Source organism: Petaurus breviceps, unplaced genomic scaffold (genome assembly GCF_028583685.1).
Source record: "Petaurus breviceps papuanus isolate PSGF00001 unplaced genomic scaffold, PetGlider_PUasm1.0 91133, whole genome shotgun sequence".
In the NCBI taxonomy this organism is placed as follows: Eukaryota; Metazoa; Chordata; class Mammalia; order Diprotodontia; family Petauridae; genus Petaurus; species Petaurus breviceps.
This window is the reverse complement of record NW_027187419.1, coordinates 5,215,214-5,234,475: the sequence shown is the minus strand read 5'-3', so window position 1 is coordinate 5,234,475 and position 19,262 is coordinate 5,215,214. Positions and strand designations below refer to the sequence as shown.

Sequence of the window (19,262 nt, the reverse complement as noted above, 5' to 3'; positions counted from 1 at the left end):
AGAGATAAAGATAAAAGGCTGAAGAATATATTATGCTTCAGCTGAAGTAAAAAAAAAGGCAAGGGTAGTAATCCTGATCTCAGACAAAGCAAAAGCAAAAATAGATCTAATTAAAAGAGATAAAGAAGGAAACTACATCCTGTTAAAAGGCACCACAGACAATGAAGCAGTATCATCACTGAACACATACACACCAAGTGGTATAGCATCCAAATTCTTAGAGAAGTTAAGGGAGGCACAGGAAGAAATAGACAGCAAAACTATACTAGTGGGGCACCTCAACCTCCCCCTCTCAGAACTAAGTAAATATAACCATGAAATAAACACGAAAGAAGTTAAGGAGGTGAATATAACTTTAGATAAGTTAAATATGGTAGACCTCCGGAGCAAACTGAAGGGGGGACAGAAAGGAATATACCTTTTTCTCAGTGATACATGGAACCTACGCAAAAATTGACCATGTATTAGGGCATACAGACCTCACAATCCAATGCAGAAAGACAGAAATATCACATGCTGATCATTATGCAATAAAGGGCCTTGGAAAGACAGACTAAAAATTAATTGGAAACTAAATAATTTAATCCTAAAGAATGAGTCAAACAATAAATCACAGAAACAATCAATAACTTCATCCAAGAGAATAACAATAAGACAATATACCAAAACTTTCAGGATGCAATGAAAGCAGATCCTAGGGGAAGTTTCATATTTCTAAATGCTTACATCAATAAATCAGAGAAAGAGGAGATCAATGAATTGCGCATTCACATAAAAAAGCTAGAAAAAGAACAAAATAAAAATCTCCAATTAAGTACAAAATTAGAAATACTGAAAACCAAAGGAGGGATTAATAAAGTTGAAATTAAGAAAACTACTGAACTAACAAATAAAACTAAGAACTGGTTTTATGGAAAAAAAATAATAAAATGGGGGCTGGCTAGCTGACGTCCTCTGGATGGGTTAACCTCATCTAGAGTCCCCCCGACTCTACTGTCATGGCCTTTTCCTCTGTAGTGGGACTGGTCCAAGGGGCTGTATTGAAGACCACACAACTAAAAGCATGGGGGCTTCGAGAATTTGCTTCAACCAGCTTTTCTCTCTACAAAATCAGGAGGCAATGAAAAGGAAAAACAGAAGTCTAAAATGCAACAGCCAGCAAAAAATGTAGTGGCACCAAAGGAAGGGGTCAAGCTATTACCATCCCAAAGAACTGAATTTCCCAAAAATTTGTCATCACGTAATTCTTATCCATCAGTTGTGAATAAAGGGAAGACCATAGTTAATATTAACTCTGATGACATCAAACAGCAGGCAGACGAAGAAATCAGGAAACTTTTGCCAGGAAAAACTGTGGATACTTATTTAGCAAGCCACCAACAGATCCAGAAACCAGCTGAAGGTGATTTATCATCATCTGACTCAGATTCTGATGGAGAAGATAGTGTCTCAGAAATTGTCTTGAAATCTCAGATTCCTGTCAAAACCAAAGAGTTTCCACAATGGGATGCTTCTGAGACTAGGACCCAAAGAACTTTGAAATTAACCAAGAATACCCAGTCACAGAAAGCACACAGAGACTCCACACTTGAGGAGAAACCTCATCAGTCAGAGATGAAATTGATTGTTGAACAATCAGAAGCCTATAAAGAGCCTAAAATACCCAAATCAGAAGTAATAGAATCTTTTAGAGAGCAAAGTTCAAAAGAAGCACAAATGCAGAATTCTGTATTTAAGTTGAATGAAATTACAAAGGAAACCAAAAGCTAGTTGAAATTCATAGGAAGTTATCTGACCAAATGGAAGGAGGATCATTAACCAAGTTAGACATAGTGAAGGAAGAAAACAAGAAAGAGAAACCAACAGCTGGTGATTTTATACAATGTCGTTTTGACAACAAAGACATTTTGGAGGAAAAGGTACCCATCCTAAATTTGGAAGCAAAGAAGATGTTTTAGAGCAAGATGTGCGGGCAATAAACACTGGTGCAAAGGAAGAAGTCTTTCAAGGCTTGGCAGTGAAGTTGAAAAATCAAGGCATCATATCGGAGACTGAAAATGCTGAGGTATTTGATAATTCCACCTAGAAGAACCTTCAACATCTTAACTACAACACTTACACCTTCTTAGATTTTAACCTGGATCTTTTGAAATTTAGGTTGCCTCAGCCCTCCTCGGGACGAGAGTCACCTAGACACTGAGTTAAAAGAAAAATTTCAAGTTTCTTTGTGATTCGGTTTGTGAGTCATTGTTGATGCATTTTCTCCTCCATAAATAAAGTCAGTTCAATAGTAAAAAAAATATATATAATAATAATAATAAAATAGATAAACCTTTGGTTAATTTGATTAAAAGAAAGAAGAAAACCAAATTACCAGTATCAAAAATGAAAAGGAAATTTCCTTTTCAAACCAATGAAGAGGAAATTAAAACAATAATTAGGAACCATTTTGCCAAAAAATTTAACAATCTTAATGAAATAGATGAATATTTACAAAAATATAAATTTCCCAGATTAAGAAAAGAGGAAAAAAAATATTTAAATAACCCCATTTCAGAAAAAGAAATTTCCAAGTCATCAATGAACTTCCTAGAAAAATCTCCAGGGTCAGATGGATTTACAAGTAATTCTATCAAACATTTAAAGAACAATTCATTCCAATACTATATAGACTACTTGGGAAAACAGGTGAAGAAGGAGTCCTACCAAATTCTTCTTATAATACAAATATGGTACTGATACCTACACTGGGGAGGGTCAGAAAGAAAATTACAGACCAATTTTCCTAATGAATATAGATGCAAAATTTTTAAATAAAATATTAGCAAAAAGAAATTATGTGAGGAGCAGTTTCAGAAAAATCTGGAAACATTTTATATGAAATAATGTACAGTGTAGTGAGTAGAACCAAGTAAACAATTTATACAATAACATTATAAAGACAATAAGGAGATGTGAGGGAGAGAAGGTGAATCTCTTGTTTGAAAATAAATTAAAACTTAATTTTAAAAAAAGAACAATAATGGTGCCTCATTCTCTGAAACAGATGTGTTCCTAAAGAGCTATGCATAAATATAGCAGTCACATGACACAATGCAAAGAACTCCTGTGTATTGCAGTCTTCCTCAGGAAAAACACTGTAGTTTAATGGAGAGGGGGTTCAACTCAAGAAGACTTGGTTCTGAATATTGCCTCTGACAACTGCTAGTTGACTAGTCATGTCACTCCAACTTTTCTGAGGCTCCATTTCCTCACCTGAAAAAATGGAGATAATATTATCTACAGCACCTAGCTCATAAGGTTGTGGTGAAAGATGTATTAAAATGCTAGCAGAACTTTAAAGAATTCTGTAAATATCTGTTGTTATACAATTAGGATTGGGCTCAAATCCTAGCTCTACCATTTAATGAGTACTCTTACTAGCTGTGTAACCACTACCAAGTCACTTAACCTTTCTGAACCTCAGTTTCCTTATCTGTAAAATGATGATCATTATATAGATGGGAAAGAGTTACTGACCAAACAAAATGATCACAAAATAAAATAGACAATTGGTATTACATAAAATTAAAAAAATTTCGTACAAATAAATCAATGTAATTAAAATTGGAAGGGAAATCATTAATTAGGGGGAAAAAATCTTTGCAGCAAATTTCTCTGAAAAAGGTCTGAGATCCATGATATATATGATAATAGATACAAATACATTAGAAAAACCTCCATTCCTCAATAGAAAAATGATCAAAAGCTACAAACAGGCATTTTCAGAAGAAAGGCAAGCTATCAAAAAACAGATTTAAAAAATGCTACAAAATACTAATAAGAAATATGCAAGGTAAAACAATTCAGAGATTCTGCTTCATACCTGTTTGTCAAAGATAGCAAAAACTAAAATGACAATTGCTGGAGGGGCTATGGAAGGAGAGACATACTAATGCAATACTGGTAGTGCTATGAAGTAGTGCAACCATTCTGGAAAGCAATTTGGAACTACCCAAAAAATTACTAAATTGTGACTTTGACACAGATTTAGACCACAAAGACACCAAAGGAACAGAAAAGAACCCATATGTACAAACATATTACTAGATAAACTTTTTTGTTGTAGCAAAGAATTAGGAACAAAGTAAATGTCCAAAAACTAGAGAATGGCTGGACAAATTATGGCACAGAAATGTAGTGAAATATTGTGACTTAAAGGGACAAATTCAAAGAAACATGGGAGGAACAATGACTAAACATCTGTGAAAGACTTAAAAATTATGATCAATGCAATAACCAGTTAGGACTCCAGAAGACTCAGATGAATCATGTTTACCATTTTTTAGCAGAGATGATGAACTAGAGGTGAAAAAGAAAACCTCTATTTTCAGACAGGGACAATGCAGGATTGGTTTTTGTTGTGCATGACTACACTTACGTGTCATCATGAAGAGCTTTTTTTCTTTTTTCTTTTTTTTGCAGGGGAAAAATAGTGATAATAATATATGAAAAAGAAAATAGAATCAATAAATCATTTTTAAAATAAACAGAAGAGAACAGCAGAAAGTTCAGAAGGGGATAAAGATAATAAAAAACAGTGTTAGAATTACTATGTTAAATACGAAATACTCAAACATCCATATGTAGTGGAGATTCACAGCTTTATATGTAGTCTTCTCTTTTTCCAATCATCTTTGTATAGGAAAATATGAATGTTTCTTGATGTTTTTCAAGTTCATAAATAATAAAGAAAAATACTTGTACTGCCTCCATTATAGAACTGTTGTGAGAAAGATATTTCTCACATAAATTTTAAAATATCAAATAAATGTGAATTATTAATGCAGTTCAAATTTCTTTAAACATGTTTTCTATTACCTCATACTATAATTTCAGAAAAATGTTCCCTAATTTTAAAATACTTCCAAGACATAATTTTAATAATTATATTTTCACTGAAGATTGCAGCAAGCTTCTAGAATCACTTATTTCAGGAGGGAAACTCTAATAAGTTATAATATGAAATATGCATACCTGAAAATACTATATGTCAGAAACCAGTAACTGCTAAGATGAAGGAAATAAAATTCAGGATTTTATCCCTTAAAATGAAAACCAACAAAATATGCAAAGATAGCTACTTTAAACCACTTTTTCCCCTGGACAGTTTCCTGTATTTATGTTTTTCATTTACAGACCTCTTTCCAGAAAGTCTGATGGTGGAGCTATAGTGGCAATTCATTGCTGCCCATGTAATCAAACAACAAGTATTTATTAAGCACCTACTATGTGCCAGGCATTGTGACTACAAAGACAAAAAAGAAATAGTCTCTTTCCTCAAGGAGCTAATATTCTATCATGAGACTACATGCACACTCACACAAGTATGTGTGTGTACACATATGTAAACAGATACATGGGTACATATGTATATATACCCAAAATAATACATGTATATTCCACACAAATAAAGATAATATGAAAGGGAAAGACACTAGAACAGGGCCCAGGGAAAAGGGAGGTCATAGAAAAGGCCTCATGTAGAAAGTAATATTTGAGCTGAGCTAAGAAGACATTTTAGGTATAGGTGACAGAGAGGGAGTGCCCTATGTGAGGAACAGCAAAAAGGCCAGTTTGCTGGGCCACAGTGTGAAGGAGAGTAATGTAAAATAAAGCTGGAAAGATGGGTCTAAAATCAATCTGTCAAGGGCTTTAGATGTCAAAAATGAGTATGTGTTTGATTGTAGAGGTAACTGGGATAGGGAAGGGAGGCAGGGGAGGAGGGTGATAATAAGTAGCAGAATGACCTGGTCAGACCTAGGCTTTACAAAAATCACTTTGGCAATTGTGTGGAAGAAGGAATAGAGAAGAAAGATTGAGAGAGGGATACAAATTAGGGATCTACTGCAAAAATTAAGTAAGAGGTATTTAGGGCCTAAATTATAATTGAGCAGTGTGAGAAAAGAGGAGACAAATGTTGTGGACATTAAAAAAAAAGGCAGGATGACAACTGATTGGATATGTGAAGTGAAGCAAAGTGAGGCTTCAAGGTAACTCCACAGCTGTGAACCTGAAAGACTGGAAAAATGGCAATGTCTTTGACAGAAAACAGAAGTCAGATGAGGAGTAAGTTTTGGGTAGAAAGATGATGAATTCTGTTTTGAATATGTTGAATCTGAAATACCTATGGGATATTTATTGAAATGTCCAATGGGTGGTAGATGATTATTGGTAGATGATACAGGACTGGAGTTTAGGGCTGGATTTGGGAGTCATCTGCATAGGAATGACAGTTAAATCCATGGGAACTGATGAGAGTGAGAAGAGAGAAGAAGCTCCAAGACAGAGCCCTGGAATACACTTCCAGTTAGGGGACAGGATCTGGATGACAATTCAAAAAGGAGACTGAGGTGAAAAAGACAAACTGGAGAAATAGCAATATTGCAAAAAGAATCCATCAAGGAGAGAATCATGTGGAAAGAGAGTGGTTCATATTTTATAGATAAAGGTATGCTCTTTTCTTTTTAAGAGTGGATAATGGAGGCAGCAAGGTAGCACAGTGAATAGAGCACTGGCCCTGGAGTCAGGAGGACCTGAGTTCAAATCCGGACTCAGACACTTAACACTTACTAGCCATGTGACCTTGGGCAAGTCACTTAACCCCAACTGCCCTGACCTCCCCCCTCCAAAAAACAGAAAGAGTAGATAATGCCTTTGACTCAGCAATACTACTTCTAGGGGTATATCCCAAAGAGATAATACAAATGGGAAAAGGACCCACATGTATAAAAGTATTTATAGCAGTTCTTTTTGTGGAGGCAAAGAATTGGATATTGAGGGATGCCCACAAATTGAGGAATGGCTGAACAAGTTGTGGTACATGAATGTAATGGAATACTATTGTGCCAAAAGAAATGACAAGCAAGCAGACTTCAGAAAAACCTGGAAAGACTTATGTGAACTGATGGTGACTGAGGAGAGCAGAACCAAGAGAACAGTGTACACAGTTATAGCCACATTATGCGATGGCTGACTTTGACAGACTTGGCTCATCTCAGCAATGCAAGGTTATAAGACAACTCCACAAGGCTCATGTCAGAAAATGCTATCCACATCCAGAGAAAGAATTATGGAATCTGAATGCAGATCGAAGCATACTATTTGCTCTCCCTCTTTTTTGTTTTGTTTCTTCTTTCTCGTGGTTCATTCCGTTATAATTCTTCTTTACAATATGACCAATGTGAAAATATGTCTAATATGAACGTATATGTAGAGCCTGTATCAGATTGCACACCGTCCTGGGGAGGGGGGAGGGAAGGAAAGGAAAGAAAATTTAAAACTCAAAAGTTTGTAGAATTGAATGTTGTAAACTAAAAATAAATAATTAAAAAAATTTTTTTAAGAGTGGACAATGAAGACAAGGAAAGCTCACCAAGAGACTTACTTGCAATTTCTCAATATTTTTTCCTTTTGCACACTTGCAAAACTATAGGACAGGCTCCTTGTAGATATTGTTTTCACAAGAACTCATAGTTTCTGACTTCTAAGAAGGCAAATTCTAAATACATCACTCATCTGGTTTTTATTCTTTTCAATCCATAGCTAAAAGTGCTTGATTATTCAACAAGAAAGCATAAAGAAAAGTTAAAAAAAAAAAAAAAAGACAAAAGCAAGGTAAGAAAGAAGAGCTTCAAAGCAAAACCTCCCAAAGAAAGATTATTTTGGCAGAATAGTGACCAGAACACATGTCAAGTGGCAGGAGATGTTTCAAGTGTGCTACTGAATTACACCATGTGAAATCTGGGTTACAGACATAATTACAGTGATAAACCAGTGTTGCTGATATGAAACACAAGCTTATAGATTGACTGGCTTTCTGTGTTCTAGGCACACAGCTGTTAATGTGATGGTGCTTTCCCTCACTGAAACATTCCATTTATTTACCCCACTCTTCATCACCATTATTATGGACACTTCATTTCCTGTCTTCCCTGTAGTTAAAACAGGAGTCTTGGACTATGATAAATTAGTAAGAGCCTTAGGGTGTTAAATGCTCCCTAACATCCAAGGATAATAGCAAATAGTATTTTCCACATAACATTACCCCAACCAATGTGGTTTAGAAGTAACATCATGAATGGATTATAATCAAACCCTGCCATGATAACTAACTAAACTAATCTTCAGGAGTTAATAATCAAAGAACAGGGCTAGCTCAATAAAGAGGTAAAAAAATTCAAGGCAATTCTACTTGGATGAATTGCAGGGCCAAACCCTATGAACTAGAGTAAAGATCTCTATCGCAGAGAACCCCTTTCTCTATTTGGTACCACCTTGTTCCCCCAATTTTATTTATTTGCACTCATTTATTATCAGACCTACCCACTTCCCCTCCCCTGAAACTGTAAAAAATAAAAATATAACAAATACATATAACACAGCAAATTCTCACATTAGTACTGACCATTTATAACATTTTTCTTACAAAACACTGACTTCCTTTGTAATCAGAGAGCCTCAAACACAGTAGGCATTCAATGTCTATTGACTAATAATGCTATTTTACCTCATTTCATGTTTACCTAGAACCAATAAATGTCATTAAGTAGGTTACAATTATATCATACACCTAAGACGCTGTTATAGAGATCTGAAATTTTAGGTGCTGATAATTCTGTGATTTAGGAAGAGAAAGAGAGGTTGTACTACTCCAGGGGCACAATTCCCATCCTCCTCTCCACTACCCCTTTACCCTTCCACTTCCCCACACACATTCTTAATCTCTATGTATATTCAGACTCTTGGTATGTCTCCAACTTTGGAGATTGGGAATCTTTTAAAAATAATAATAAAAATGATACCTAACACTTATATAAAGCAAGGTGCTATATATAATACTAGGGAGGTAAGTGCTGTTATTATCCTCATATTATAGATGAGGAAACTGAGGCAAAGTGACTTGCCCAGTGTCACAAAGCTAGTAAGTATCTGAGGCCATGTTTGAACTCAGGTCTTCTTGACCTCAGGTCTTCTTGACTGCAGGTCTGGCACTTGATCCACTGACCCAACATATCACTGTTCCAAAGTAAAGAGATAATGTTTCCAGGTTACATACCCAGCAGGTGTTTCTGAAGAACTTCCAGCACCAGCCTAATCTTTGTAAAAACCTCAGGTGGAGATGAATGTTCCAAGTCAGTTGCCACAGATTCAAACTGAAAGACAACTGTATCAGGATGGGTGTCGATCAGGGCATGGAGGGATGGGTAAGATACCAGGGGCCTGATGATGTGCTTCAGCAGCAATTGGCCTAAAAAACACCACAAAAGGTTTTAAAAGTCACTAAATTTTTAAATTACTAAAAGAGATTTTATAAAAATCAGCACTTCACCAAAGGTGGATCTAAAGTTATATAAAGACGTATATGCAATAATCCTCTATTATTACAGGATGCTACCCTGTGGAGTTTCCTAGGCTATCTACTGATTTTTATTTAATAATAATAATAGTTAGCATTTATATAATATTTAAGGTGTAAAAAGCACTGCACATGTTATCTCATTTGTTCCCCACAACCACCATTTGAGGAAGGTGCCATGTTATGAATGAAGAAACTGAGGGGGACAGAATTTAAGTGACTTGCCCAAAGTCACACAGCTATTAAGTATCTGAGGCCAGATTTGAACTTAAATCTTCCTGACTCCAGGTCCAATGTCCTATTGTGACCTAGAAGTGATCAGGTTTTCAAAAAGGTTATATTAATAAAGCACAAGCTCTGACAGGTCCAATATCAACCAGGAAATTCTCTGAGTAAAGGCCTCATGACAAACTGTACATCAGCATCTTCAGAAAAGCTCACTGCCAGATAGATACTTGGCAATGAATTGCTTTGGTCCCTACAGCTCACTAAACAGTCCACAAAAGCGTGGTGGGTTGGCAGTCTGTATCAGGGGAGGGATTACCCAAGCTGATGAAATCACAGACACAAAGTATTAAAGTATAACACTCTTATAACCAATTAAGCCAATCTGTAGGAACAAAAGAAATGCCTCAACGAAAGAAATGATCAACACAGGGCAATTCTACTTGGATGAACCCCAGGGCCAAAGCCCATCATCCACAGAGCAGAACCATCATAGAGAATTTCTTCCAGCTTCTACCATCTTCTTTCTTCTGTTAAGGCTTTCTGAGATTCCGTTCATATGAAAAAAGGTAGCCAACTTACTGAAGGACTTAAGTTTGGTGTGCAGCTCGCCAACAAGAGCAAATGCCAATAGAACAGAACTGATAGGTGGGGAAGGGGCCTCATCTTCTTTCTGGGATGGTTCCGTACACAAGTGAAGTTCTGTCTGTAGGGCAGATTCCAAACTGCTAACTTCAAAGGAAAAAGCAAAACATTAACAGCTATTACATAGATGCAACTACCAAATATTTCCAGTCCACACTCCCCAGAGGGGAAGAGTAAGACATACCAATGTGGTTCCTTCTTGTCATGTATCTAGGAGACTGAGTTACAGCATGAACTTGTACCACAAAGAGGCAGAAAGGAGAACAAGATAATGGAAAGAGCACTGGAAAGGGGTAAAGATCCTAGCTCTGTCACTGAGTAGCTGTATGATCAAGGCAAGGTATTTAATTTCACAGGGCCTCAATTTTCTTATCTGTAACAACTGATCATGATGAACTAAATGATCATTAAGTACCTTTCTAGCAGAAAAATCCAACAGGATCCTAAGTTACACACTACTGAGAACCACTACTGATGCTCACTTTTTGGATCAGTACCGATCTGTTTGGAATAGGGGGAGGGCCAGGAAACAGTAAGAAATACAAGGGTGATTATTCTGTTCTTGTGATATCAGAATGCCTCAGATTTTTGACACCATTTCAAGCAGTGACTTCGTGACATTAACTGAGAGCTGAAAGATGAAGCCATGTAAACAACAGATGCTTATAAATATTATTGAATGAAGAAAATGGAATCTTATCTAAGCTTCAATTTTTCTTTGATATCTCCTTTACGTTGTCCCCTACCATGTACTGATAGCCATAAAACAAGACTGTACTGGTAAGGTGTGTAACTGACAAAGAACTCAACCCAGCTGTCATCGTATCTTTAGATGAGCAGAGTCTGCTTAGCAGACAAAACCTAAAAACCTACAAAATATCTGGTGTAAACTAAATGGGAAACATTTTGGAGTGAGTAATGATATGAAAAATAGTGATATTTCCTCTAAAGAATGATGACTTAATTTAATATAAATAATTTAGATACAGGAAAATGTTGCAGTAGAACGAATGTCCTTCCATATGCCTCATTTATGTAAAGGAGTTTTTACATAAAGCCTCTAGTACTATTTAAAAAAGCTGTGAACTGAAAACACTTCACGATCTGACTGCAATCTCTACTTACTTTTAACAAATGATAAAGATCTGGCACTGTTACTTACTACCTGATTCTGGATGTGCCACTTAGAATCTCTGAGACTCAGTTTTCTTTTCTGTAAAAGATAATGGAAAACAACTTTGAGGTCCCTTCCAACTCTAAATCCTGTAACTTGCTATGATCCTACTATCTACTGAACTACTCTCAGTCTCTTTGTCTCTAGTATTTGTTTCCTTAACTCAAAGGATAATAGACTTATAGCTGAAGGGACCATCTAGTCCAACCCTGTCATTATACAGAGCAGGAAACTTCAAAGCCAAGAAAGTCTGGTGACTTGTCCAAGGTCACACATATTATATCATCAGAGGTGTCCAAGCTAGTACTTCTTCCACTGTACCATGTTATCTCTTCCTCCAGTTTCCTAAAATGTCAATTTCACTGTTATTCTCTGGCTCAAAACCCTCCTCTGCCTGGCATTCTAGGCTCCCCATAATTTACCACAATTCTCTCTATCCAACTTATTTTTTACTGTCCTACTCATGATCCCTCTACCACAACCAGGCCTGTCTCTAAACATCCCAAAGAGAGCATGCTGCAAAGGAAAGTGAAGAGGATTTTATTATTATCATGGGAGTTCAATCCCAGCTCCCCTACTATCCATAAGACCTTGGGTATGAACTTAGCTTCCCTAGGCCTCAGTTTCCTCAACTATAAAATGTGGGATATGGACTAAATGACATCTAAATCCCTTCCAGCTCCAGTTAAATGATCCTATGACCAACCCTGCATAAGCATTTATTTATACTATTGCCCCCAGAAGGAATACCATTCCGTCTCCATTCTGCCCAAATCCTCCCCATTCTTCAAAGGTCAGCTCAGGGTCAGGCTCCTCCATGAGGCATTCCATTAACTACTCCAATCTATAATGCTATTAATAGCAAATGGTATCTACATAGTACTTTTAAGGTTTTAAATGAACTTTACATACATGATCTCATTTGATCTCTGATCTCTCCCTTTCCTGGACTCTAATGGTCCTCACCTTTTGTACTTCCCATGCAGGGTCTTAAATTGTCTGTTGGATTATCCCTCAGACTATACAGTAAGCTTCTCACAAGCAGGGCTCTTTAGTTGTGCCTGGATTGCCTAGACCAATGCCTTGCTCACTAACCACTTGCTGACTAATTTGCTGATTGGGCAGTTGGGTGACACAGTGAGTGCTGGGCCTGGAGTCAAGAAGACCTGAGTTCATATCTGACCTCAGACACTTACTAGCTGAGTGATCCTGGGTGGGTCACTCAACCCTACTTGGCTCAATTCCCTCATCTGTAAAATGAGCTGGAGAAAGGCATGGAAAACCACTTCAATATTTTTGCCAAGAAAACCCCAAATGACTAAAACACCTGAACAACAAAAATGCCCCTGAACTGTCACTTAACCCTTTCTTATGGATTCTCCTTGTCTGTTCAGTTCAACAGTAAACCTCTTTTGAAGGGAAGGGAGAGGAGTGGGTAGAGAATGGAGGGTTGCAATTTCTTTCACACAAAAAAACTCTATATATTATAGAGTGCTTTATGGTCCAAAGCACTTCTATCTACCTTATCTCCTTTGATCCTGAAGCTAAATCTATCAAGTAGGAAGAGTGAGCACTCTCTGCACACTCTGCAGAAGGGCATCCTGAGGCACAGAGAGGAGGAATGACTTGCCCACAGGCACACAGTAGGCAAATGGCAGAGCTAGGACTGTAACCCAGACTGATTCCCATTCAGAGCTCTCTGGCCTCACCCTCAATATCAGGGGTCAAACACAGACTAAGCACTCAAGCAGCACCTTGGATGAAGGAGCAAACATCTCTCTGCCTTTAATATAAACAACACAGAGCACATTCCCATGGCCAGCCCGGAAGAGGAGCATCACCTTTGGATGTAGGAAGCTTCCACGACACCAGCTTCTGCCACTCCTCCCCAAGGTGGTAAAGTATGTTCTGCTTCTGGATCGTGAGCTCCACACTGAGGGATTTGAAAATCTGTAATTCAAAGCCTTTCCTGGATTTTAACAACTTCAAGCAGTTCTGTGCCTGGTGGTGAAATGGACACTGTGGTTAAACAAAGAGTTTGGCTCAGAGAAGTTACAGCGTTCTTTCTTTACTGAAAAAACAGAGCAAAAAGTACATGACTGGTTCATTTTAGGGAGAAACCCTTTTGTACCTTTTTGAGGTGCTGAGCAGCGGCGATGTACTTCTTCTCTGATAAGGCACAATTATATTCTTCAATGGCAGTGGAAAACTGAGAGAAGAAAGGACTTATGTTTTGGTTTTATAGGGAAAAATTCAAAACACTAAAAAGCCTCAACAATGATGCTCATTAAATGAATGAATGCCTCTACTCCCCTCCAAATTCAGTCCAACTGTACTGACCTCTTGAAGCTGTTTAAGCATGCTCAGGATAACCGTATCTCTTTCCAACTGCTGCTTCAGTTGAGTAAATTCCTCAATGGATACATGAAGGTCCTGTTGTACCTAATTAGCATATCAAAAATATACAATCTATTATACTGTGCCATCCCTCAAGTAACATAATGCACAAGAAATTTTTTAAAGCAGCTTAACTAATTTGTAATGCAAACATTATTAATGCTGATCCTTTTGATAAGGTAGGTACAGGGAAATGCACTTCAATAATATTACCTGAATTGTGCCAGGATTACACAACAGTCTACATTTGATTAAAAATTCATTTTAAACCAGTAAATCTAATGTTGATTCTTTCTGATGATATGATGATGAATCTGAGCTCTTGAAGGCATGCCAGCTGAGCAAAAGCAATTACCCATCCTACCAAATTGGAAAGCCTTCAAGAAGCCCAGTGGACTGAATGTCCACAAGTTAGAAGACTTGCTCAGCTATCTTTGGAGTGGCTAATCATCAGAAACATGACCAACAGAGAGCTACAATTTTTGGCCACAGCAATTCATGAAATTGTCTATTAAAGCACAGAAGACTGGTATATTGCATTGATAAAGAAAATACTCACATCAATGAATTCACAGATCTTTTGGAAGCATTGATGAAAGTTTGCTGAATAAGGAGGTATTGTGAAGTCAATTTTCTGATTAGTCAACTTATCAAAAAATGTATTTGTTTCAAATGTTTGCTGAAAATCTTTCTAAAATGTATTAGTTCCATTTCCTGTTATGCAAAATATAGAATATAACTAACCTCTTAAGAGACTAAATATTCTTTAGAATCTCAAGGTAAAAATTTTGATCATCAATGATTTTTAAATAATAAATACAGAATTACAGAATATTAGAACTTGAAAAGGAACTCAGAGATCATCTAATCCAAGTTCTACTTGAAGCATGAATCCTCTCTACAAAAGCCCTGACAAGTGAATGTCTAGCTCCCTCTTAACTACCTTCAGGGATGAGGAAATCACTTTACCCTGAGGGCAGCCCATTCCATTTTGGGCAACTCTTAACTGTCAGGAAGTCCTACTAATACTAAGTCAAAACTCATTTTTCAGTAATCCCCACCACTGCTTCTAGTTCTTCTTTCTCCTTTCAAATAAAAAAATTCTCTGCTTTTATGATGGTAACCTCTCAAACAGATGGACTTTTCCTGAACACTTCATTAAAAAATGACATTGCTACCCTCCATCATCTTGCCAGAGAAATAGATCGGGCCTCTACTGGAGATCTCACTCCTGATAAAGCTGGCGAACGGATTACATCCTGGTTTTCATCACGTTCCCATTGGTGGACCTCCTTTGAGGTTTGGATAGACATTACATGTGCTATTGTAATCCTGTTCTGTTTATTTCCCATAATAATTTCATGTATACTTAAATGTACTCCATCAGCCTGGACAGATGTACGTGCAGACATAAATTTGGCCCGTCTTAAAACAATAAGGGGGAATTGTGAGACTGATGTCCCTGTATAAAACTTAAAATGGCTGGTGACCACCAGGTAACCTTAACAACAGTAATCCAGGCTGAAGACCTGTGGAAAGAAGGTGCTGTACTAAGTTGAATGCAAAGATTTTTGTCATAAGGTCTCAAAGGTCACAGCTCCCTGCAGTCCATCAAGGATGCCTAACGGCCTCTTGCTTGTTTGAATGACAGGTGTATGCGCTGGCTCAGCCCTCTCTGGAAAGCTGATTGTTTCTTTTGTTTTCCCCTGTTAATGATCAATCATACATACTCCAAAGCATATACATATGTACACCAAAGGGCTGAGAAAATATATGAACACACTTCTCTCTGAATAAACTTGAGCTATATGATTCCCCCACATGGACTCCCATCTCTCTTTCATATGTCTCTGAGAATTCATGCATTAAGCTGGTCTTAGTGCACCCCAAGGCAGCTGTGGGGATTCTGACATGAGGGGTCCTTACAGGGCTGGATGAGGAACTGGACGAGGAGCTGGATGAGAAGCTGAGAGGTGCCTGCCTGTGAATCCAGGTGACAGTTCAGTAGATTCAGGCAAGAGTTGGACCCATGGAAGAGGAACAATGGAATTTGAGAGCCAGCCTCAAGCAAAGATGAAAAGACCTCTCCTTGGGTACTTTGTGCTTACTGAGAAGACCATAATTTATTGTGGCCTAGGGGTGTGATAGTAATGGCAATTAAAGATTCCCCTGTATTGGCTTGGTTTTCAAATTGATTGTGTTAAAACCCAGAGCTTGTTAATCCCACCTGTGGGATGGACTTGTTGATGTGAAAAGAAAGTCCTGAACTGGGAGGAGCTGGTGACATAGATTTGGAGACACAAGTGAGAGGCAGAAGAAAACTTTTTGGAAACAGCACCTCGTGGAGAGAGAGAGAGACTAAGAGAATTGCTGGTGGCCGCTTTGAATTGCCCTGGACTTTTGAGACCTGCCCCCTGAGCTGCCAAGGACTGAGGAGACATGGCTGTTTTGCTGGTACTTTGTCTGTCTGTTTTGATGTTATTTTGCCAGATTTGTCCACTGGTGAAAGACAGTCCTGTTGTTGAAGAAGTCCTGGAACCTGGCTTTTGGTTAAGAAGCCCTGAGACTGTCCTGCAGACAGAATGAATACTGTCCACTGGTGAAGGACAGTGCTGTTGTTGCAGGGGTCTGGAGACTGTCCTGCAGACAGAATGAATACTGTCCACTGGTGAAGGACAGTGCTGTTGTTGCAGGGGTCTGGGAACCTTTCTGTTGGTTCAGAAGCCCTGAAGAAGGATTTTCCTGTTGTATGTTTACAGAAATCCTGGGAGAGGGCTTTGCTAATGTTTTCAGGGGTTCTAGGACTGTTCTACAGACAGAGGATGAATTAATGAAGGGACTGGCAACATATCTTGTGGCCTTGCTAAGCCTTGTCTCCCCAGGAACTAAGATTGCTGAGAACTTGCCTCCTGTCAAGATGAAGAAAAGACCTCCACTTGGGTATTAAGTGCTGTGTTTAAACTTGATGTGACTCTGGGGTAGATTCAATTGTGATCCAGGGGTGGGGAACTTTTGACCTTTTTGTGTTCTGTGGTTGAACAAATGAATGTACTTTACTTATGTTTGGAAACTAATCTCCATTTGAGAAGAGGGGCTTTGTGGTGGACTAAATGAAGGTATAGCCTGGGGGTGGAGAAGTATTTAGAACTGGGACTTTGTAATTGATTGAATGATTGGAAGGTCCTGGGGTGGGGTAGTACTTGGAGATTATTTAATCATGCTTAGTAAATGCTGTATTTGGAATGATGTCATGTTTTGATCTTCTCTGTTCTTGGTTTGTCACTGAATAAAATGGAGAGCACCTATGCTGGTATTCTGAACCTTGGGAAGTTGCCTTTCCTTGGCAATTACAGTACAAGGGGCAGGAGAACTTTGTACTTTGTACCTTTGTACCCCTTAAGGATAATTGAGTTAAAGATGATAAGGAAATTATTCTCCAATCAAAAAGAAAGAAAACTTTTTGACCAAGAGATTAAGACAATGTGACCTAGGGGTGGGAAAATTTGGACCTTTGTACTTTGTGTCCCTTAAGGACATTGCTCCTTAAGGACAATTAAGTGAAGGACTTACTGAATAATATCTTTTGTTTAAAACTATGTGGCCACTTTAGTGATAAGTTGTTATGTTATATCATTGTGAATGCTGTACTCTGGTTTCTGTGAATGTTTTACATTAATTTATTGCTGAATAAATAGAGAGTTCACTATACTATGTGATCAGAACCTTAAAGCTATTCACAGCAGCAGTCCTCTGGAGGGCTGCTTGTGCTTGGCTTTACACATGCACAATAGCACATTGGATAGAATGCTGGGCCTAGTCAGGAAAACCTGAGTTCTAACTCCAGCCTCAGGCACTTCCTAGCTGTGCTCCCTAGGCAAGTCACTTAACCTCTATCTGCCTCAGCTTCATTTTCCTCAAATAAAAGCACCTACTTGTTGTAGGGTTGTTGTAAGGATCAAATGAGATAAAAAGTGTGCAGCACTTATCACAATATGACACATAGAAAGCACTATGAAATGTGAGCTATTATTATATTTGTTAAGTGTTTTGCAAACCCCAAAGCACTATATAAAGGTTATTCTTATTATCACTATTATTATTATTATTATTAATCCAAACTAAAGGACTTTATATTTTAGCCTATTAAATTTCACTGTATATAACACTGTATTAGAAAAGGATGTGAGTTGGGGAAGAGAGAAGAACTCCAGTAGAAGACATGTTGTTCAATTATTTTCAATAGTGTCCAACTCCCCCATTTGGGGTTTTCTTGGCAAAGATACTGGAGCAGTTTGCCATTTTCTTCTCCAGCTCATTTTACATATGAGGAAACTGAGGCAGAGTCAAGTGACTAGCCCAGAGTCATACAGCTAGTAAGTTTCTGAGGCTACATTTGAACTCAGGAAGATGAGGCTTCCTGACCACAGGCCCATCTACTGCACCACCGAGCTGCTCAAAAGACCTGAGGGGAAGCTACAGAAAAGGATTCATAATAAAGAGAAAAGAAAATAGGATCTGAGGAGGAGGAATAGAAGGTAACTTGGAGGAGGCTAAAATAAGTTAGTGTAAGGCAAGGGAAAGGCTGTTAGGTGTGGCTGTCCAGGTGGCAACAAGGTTAGAATGGAATCTGTCATAGATCTTTCAGCAGAGCTACTGGCTAGAACAAAGGGCTGGAAAGTTTACTTATGGAGAACAGAGATAATTTTTGAGCAATTTTTGAATAGGGATGTCTACCACAATCAAATGACTAATTCAGAACTCAGAATGCAGTTGGGTGCCCTTCCTAGGACAACAAAGTAAAGGAGCTCAGGGAAGATCTATCATCTTCTCTTTAGATTTTCAAAGAGAATGACTTTTTAAAATGAAATGAAGACATCAATGTCAAAATGAAAAAAGGTATCTGAAGAGGCTAGGCAGGATTCTGACCTGTGTCGGGAGGATGGAGGGTGGGAAAATGGAACACAGAAAAGAAAGAGAAAAAGGGCACTGAACTCTTGCAGCTAAGTAATAGCTATGAAGCAGCTCCTGAAGAAGAGGGTCCTGGACTCTCTGAGGAGAAAGCAGCTCTTTGTGTTCTGAAGAATAATAATATGAATCCATAGGTGAGTTCAAATGATACATAATCCAGAAAGGCTAAGAATAAAAAGAAATGAGTTGTGGTGGTTGGAGTCTTCCGTCTGAGAGCTCTGAAGGCAGCTGTTTATCAAGATGTTACAAGAAAAGGGCCTCTTGTCTTCCCAGGGTACATATCTAAGAGATGATAAAGAAACTACCCCCACCCCCACCCACCCAAGGCTCATCAAACTAGATAATGACTACCGACTTCTGGTAATTCACTACTAGGGTAAAAAGATACTATATCATAAGGAATCTAGAAAGCCTTGCTAAAGATTATGAAGTCTGAGGCAAGCAACTAAAGACCTT

At 37.9% G+C, this 19,262-nt stretch overlaps 1 protein-coding gene across 1 annotated transcript in view; it reads right to left on the bottom strand.

The window, feature by feature from the left end:
* ZW10 (zw10 kinetochore protein) overlaps window positions 1-19,262 on the bottom strand; it is a 49,749-nt gene that overhangs the window by 20,590 nt on the left and 9,897 nt on the right. The window contains exons 3-7 of the mRNA XM_069080457.1: window positions 13,782-13,883; window positions 13,573-13,650; window positions 13,283-13,442; window positions 10,205-10,354; window positions 9,098-9,289 (exon numbers count right to left, since the gene is read on the bottom strand). Coding sequence (XP_068936558.1) covers window positions 9,098-9,289; window positions 10,205-10,354; window positions 13,283-13,442; window positions 13,573-13,650; window positions 13,782-13,883 — 682 coding nt within the window. The remainder of the gene's footprint in view (window positions 1-9,097; window positions 9,290-10,204; window positions 10,355-13,282; window positions 13,443-13,572; window positions 13,651-13,781; window positions 13,884-19,262) is intronic.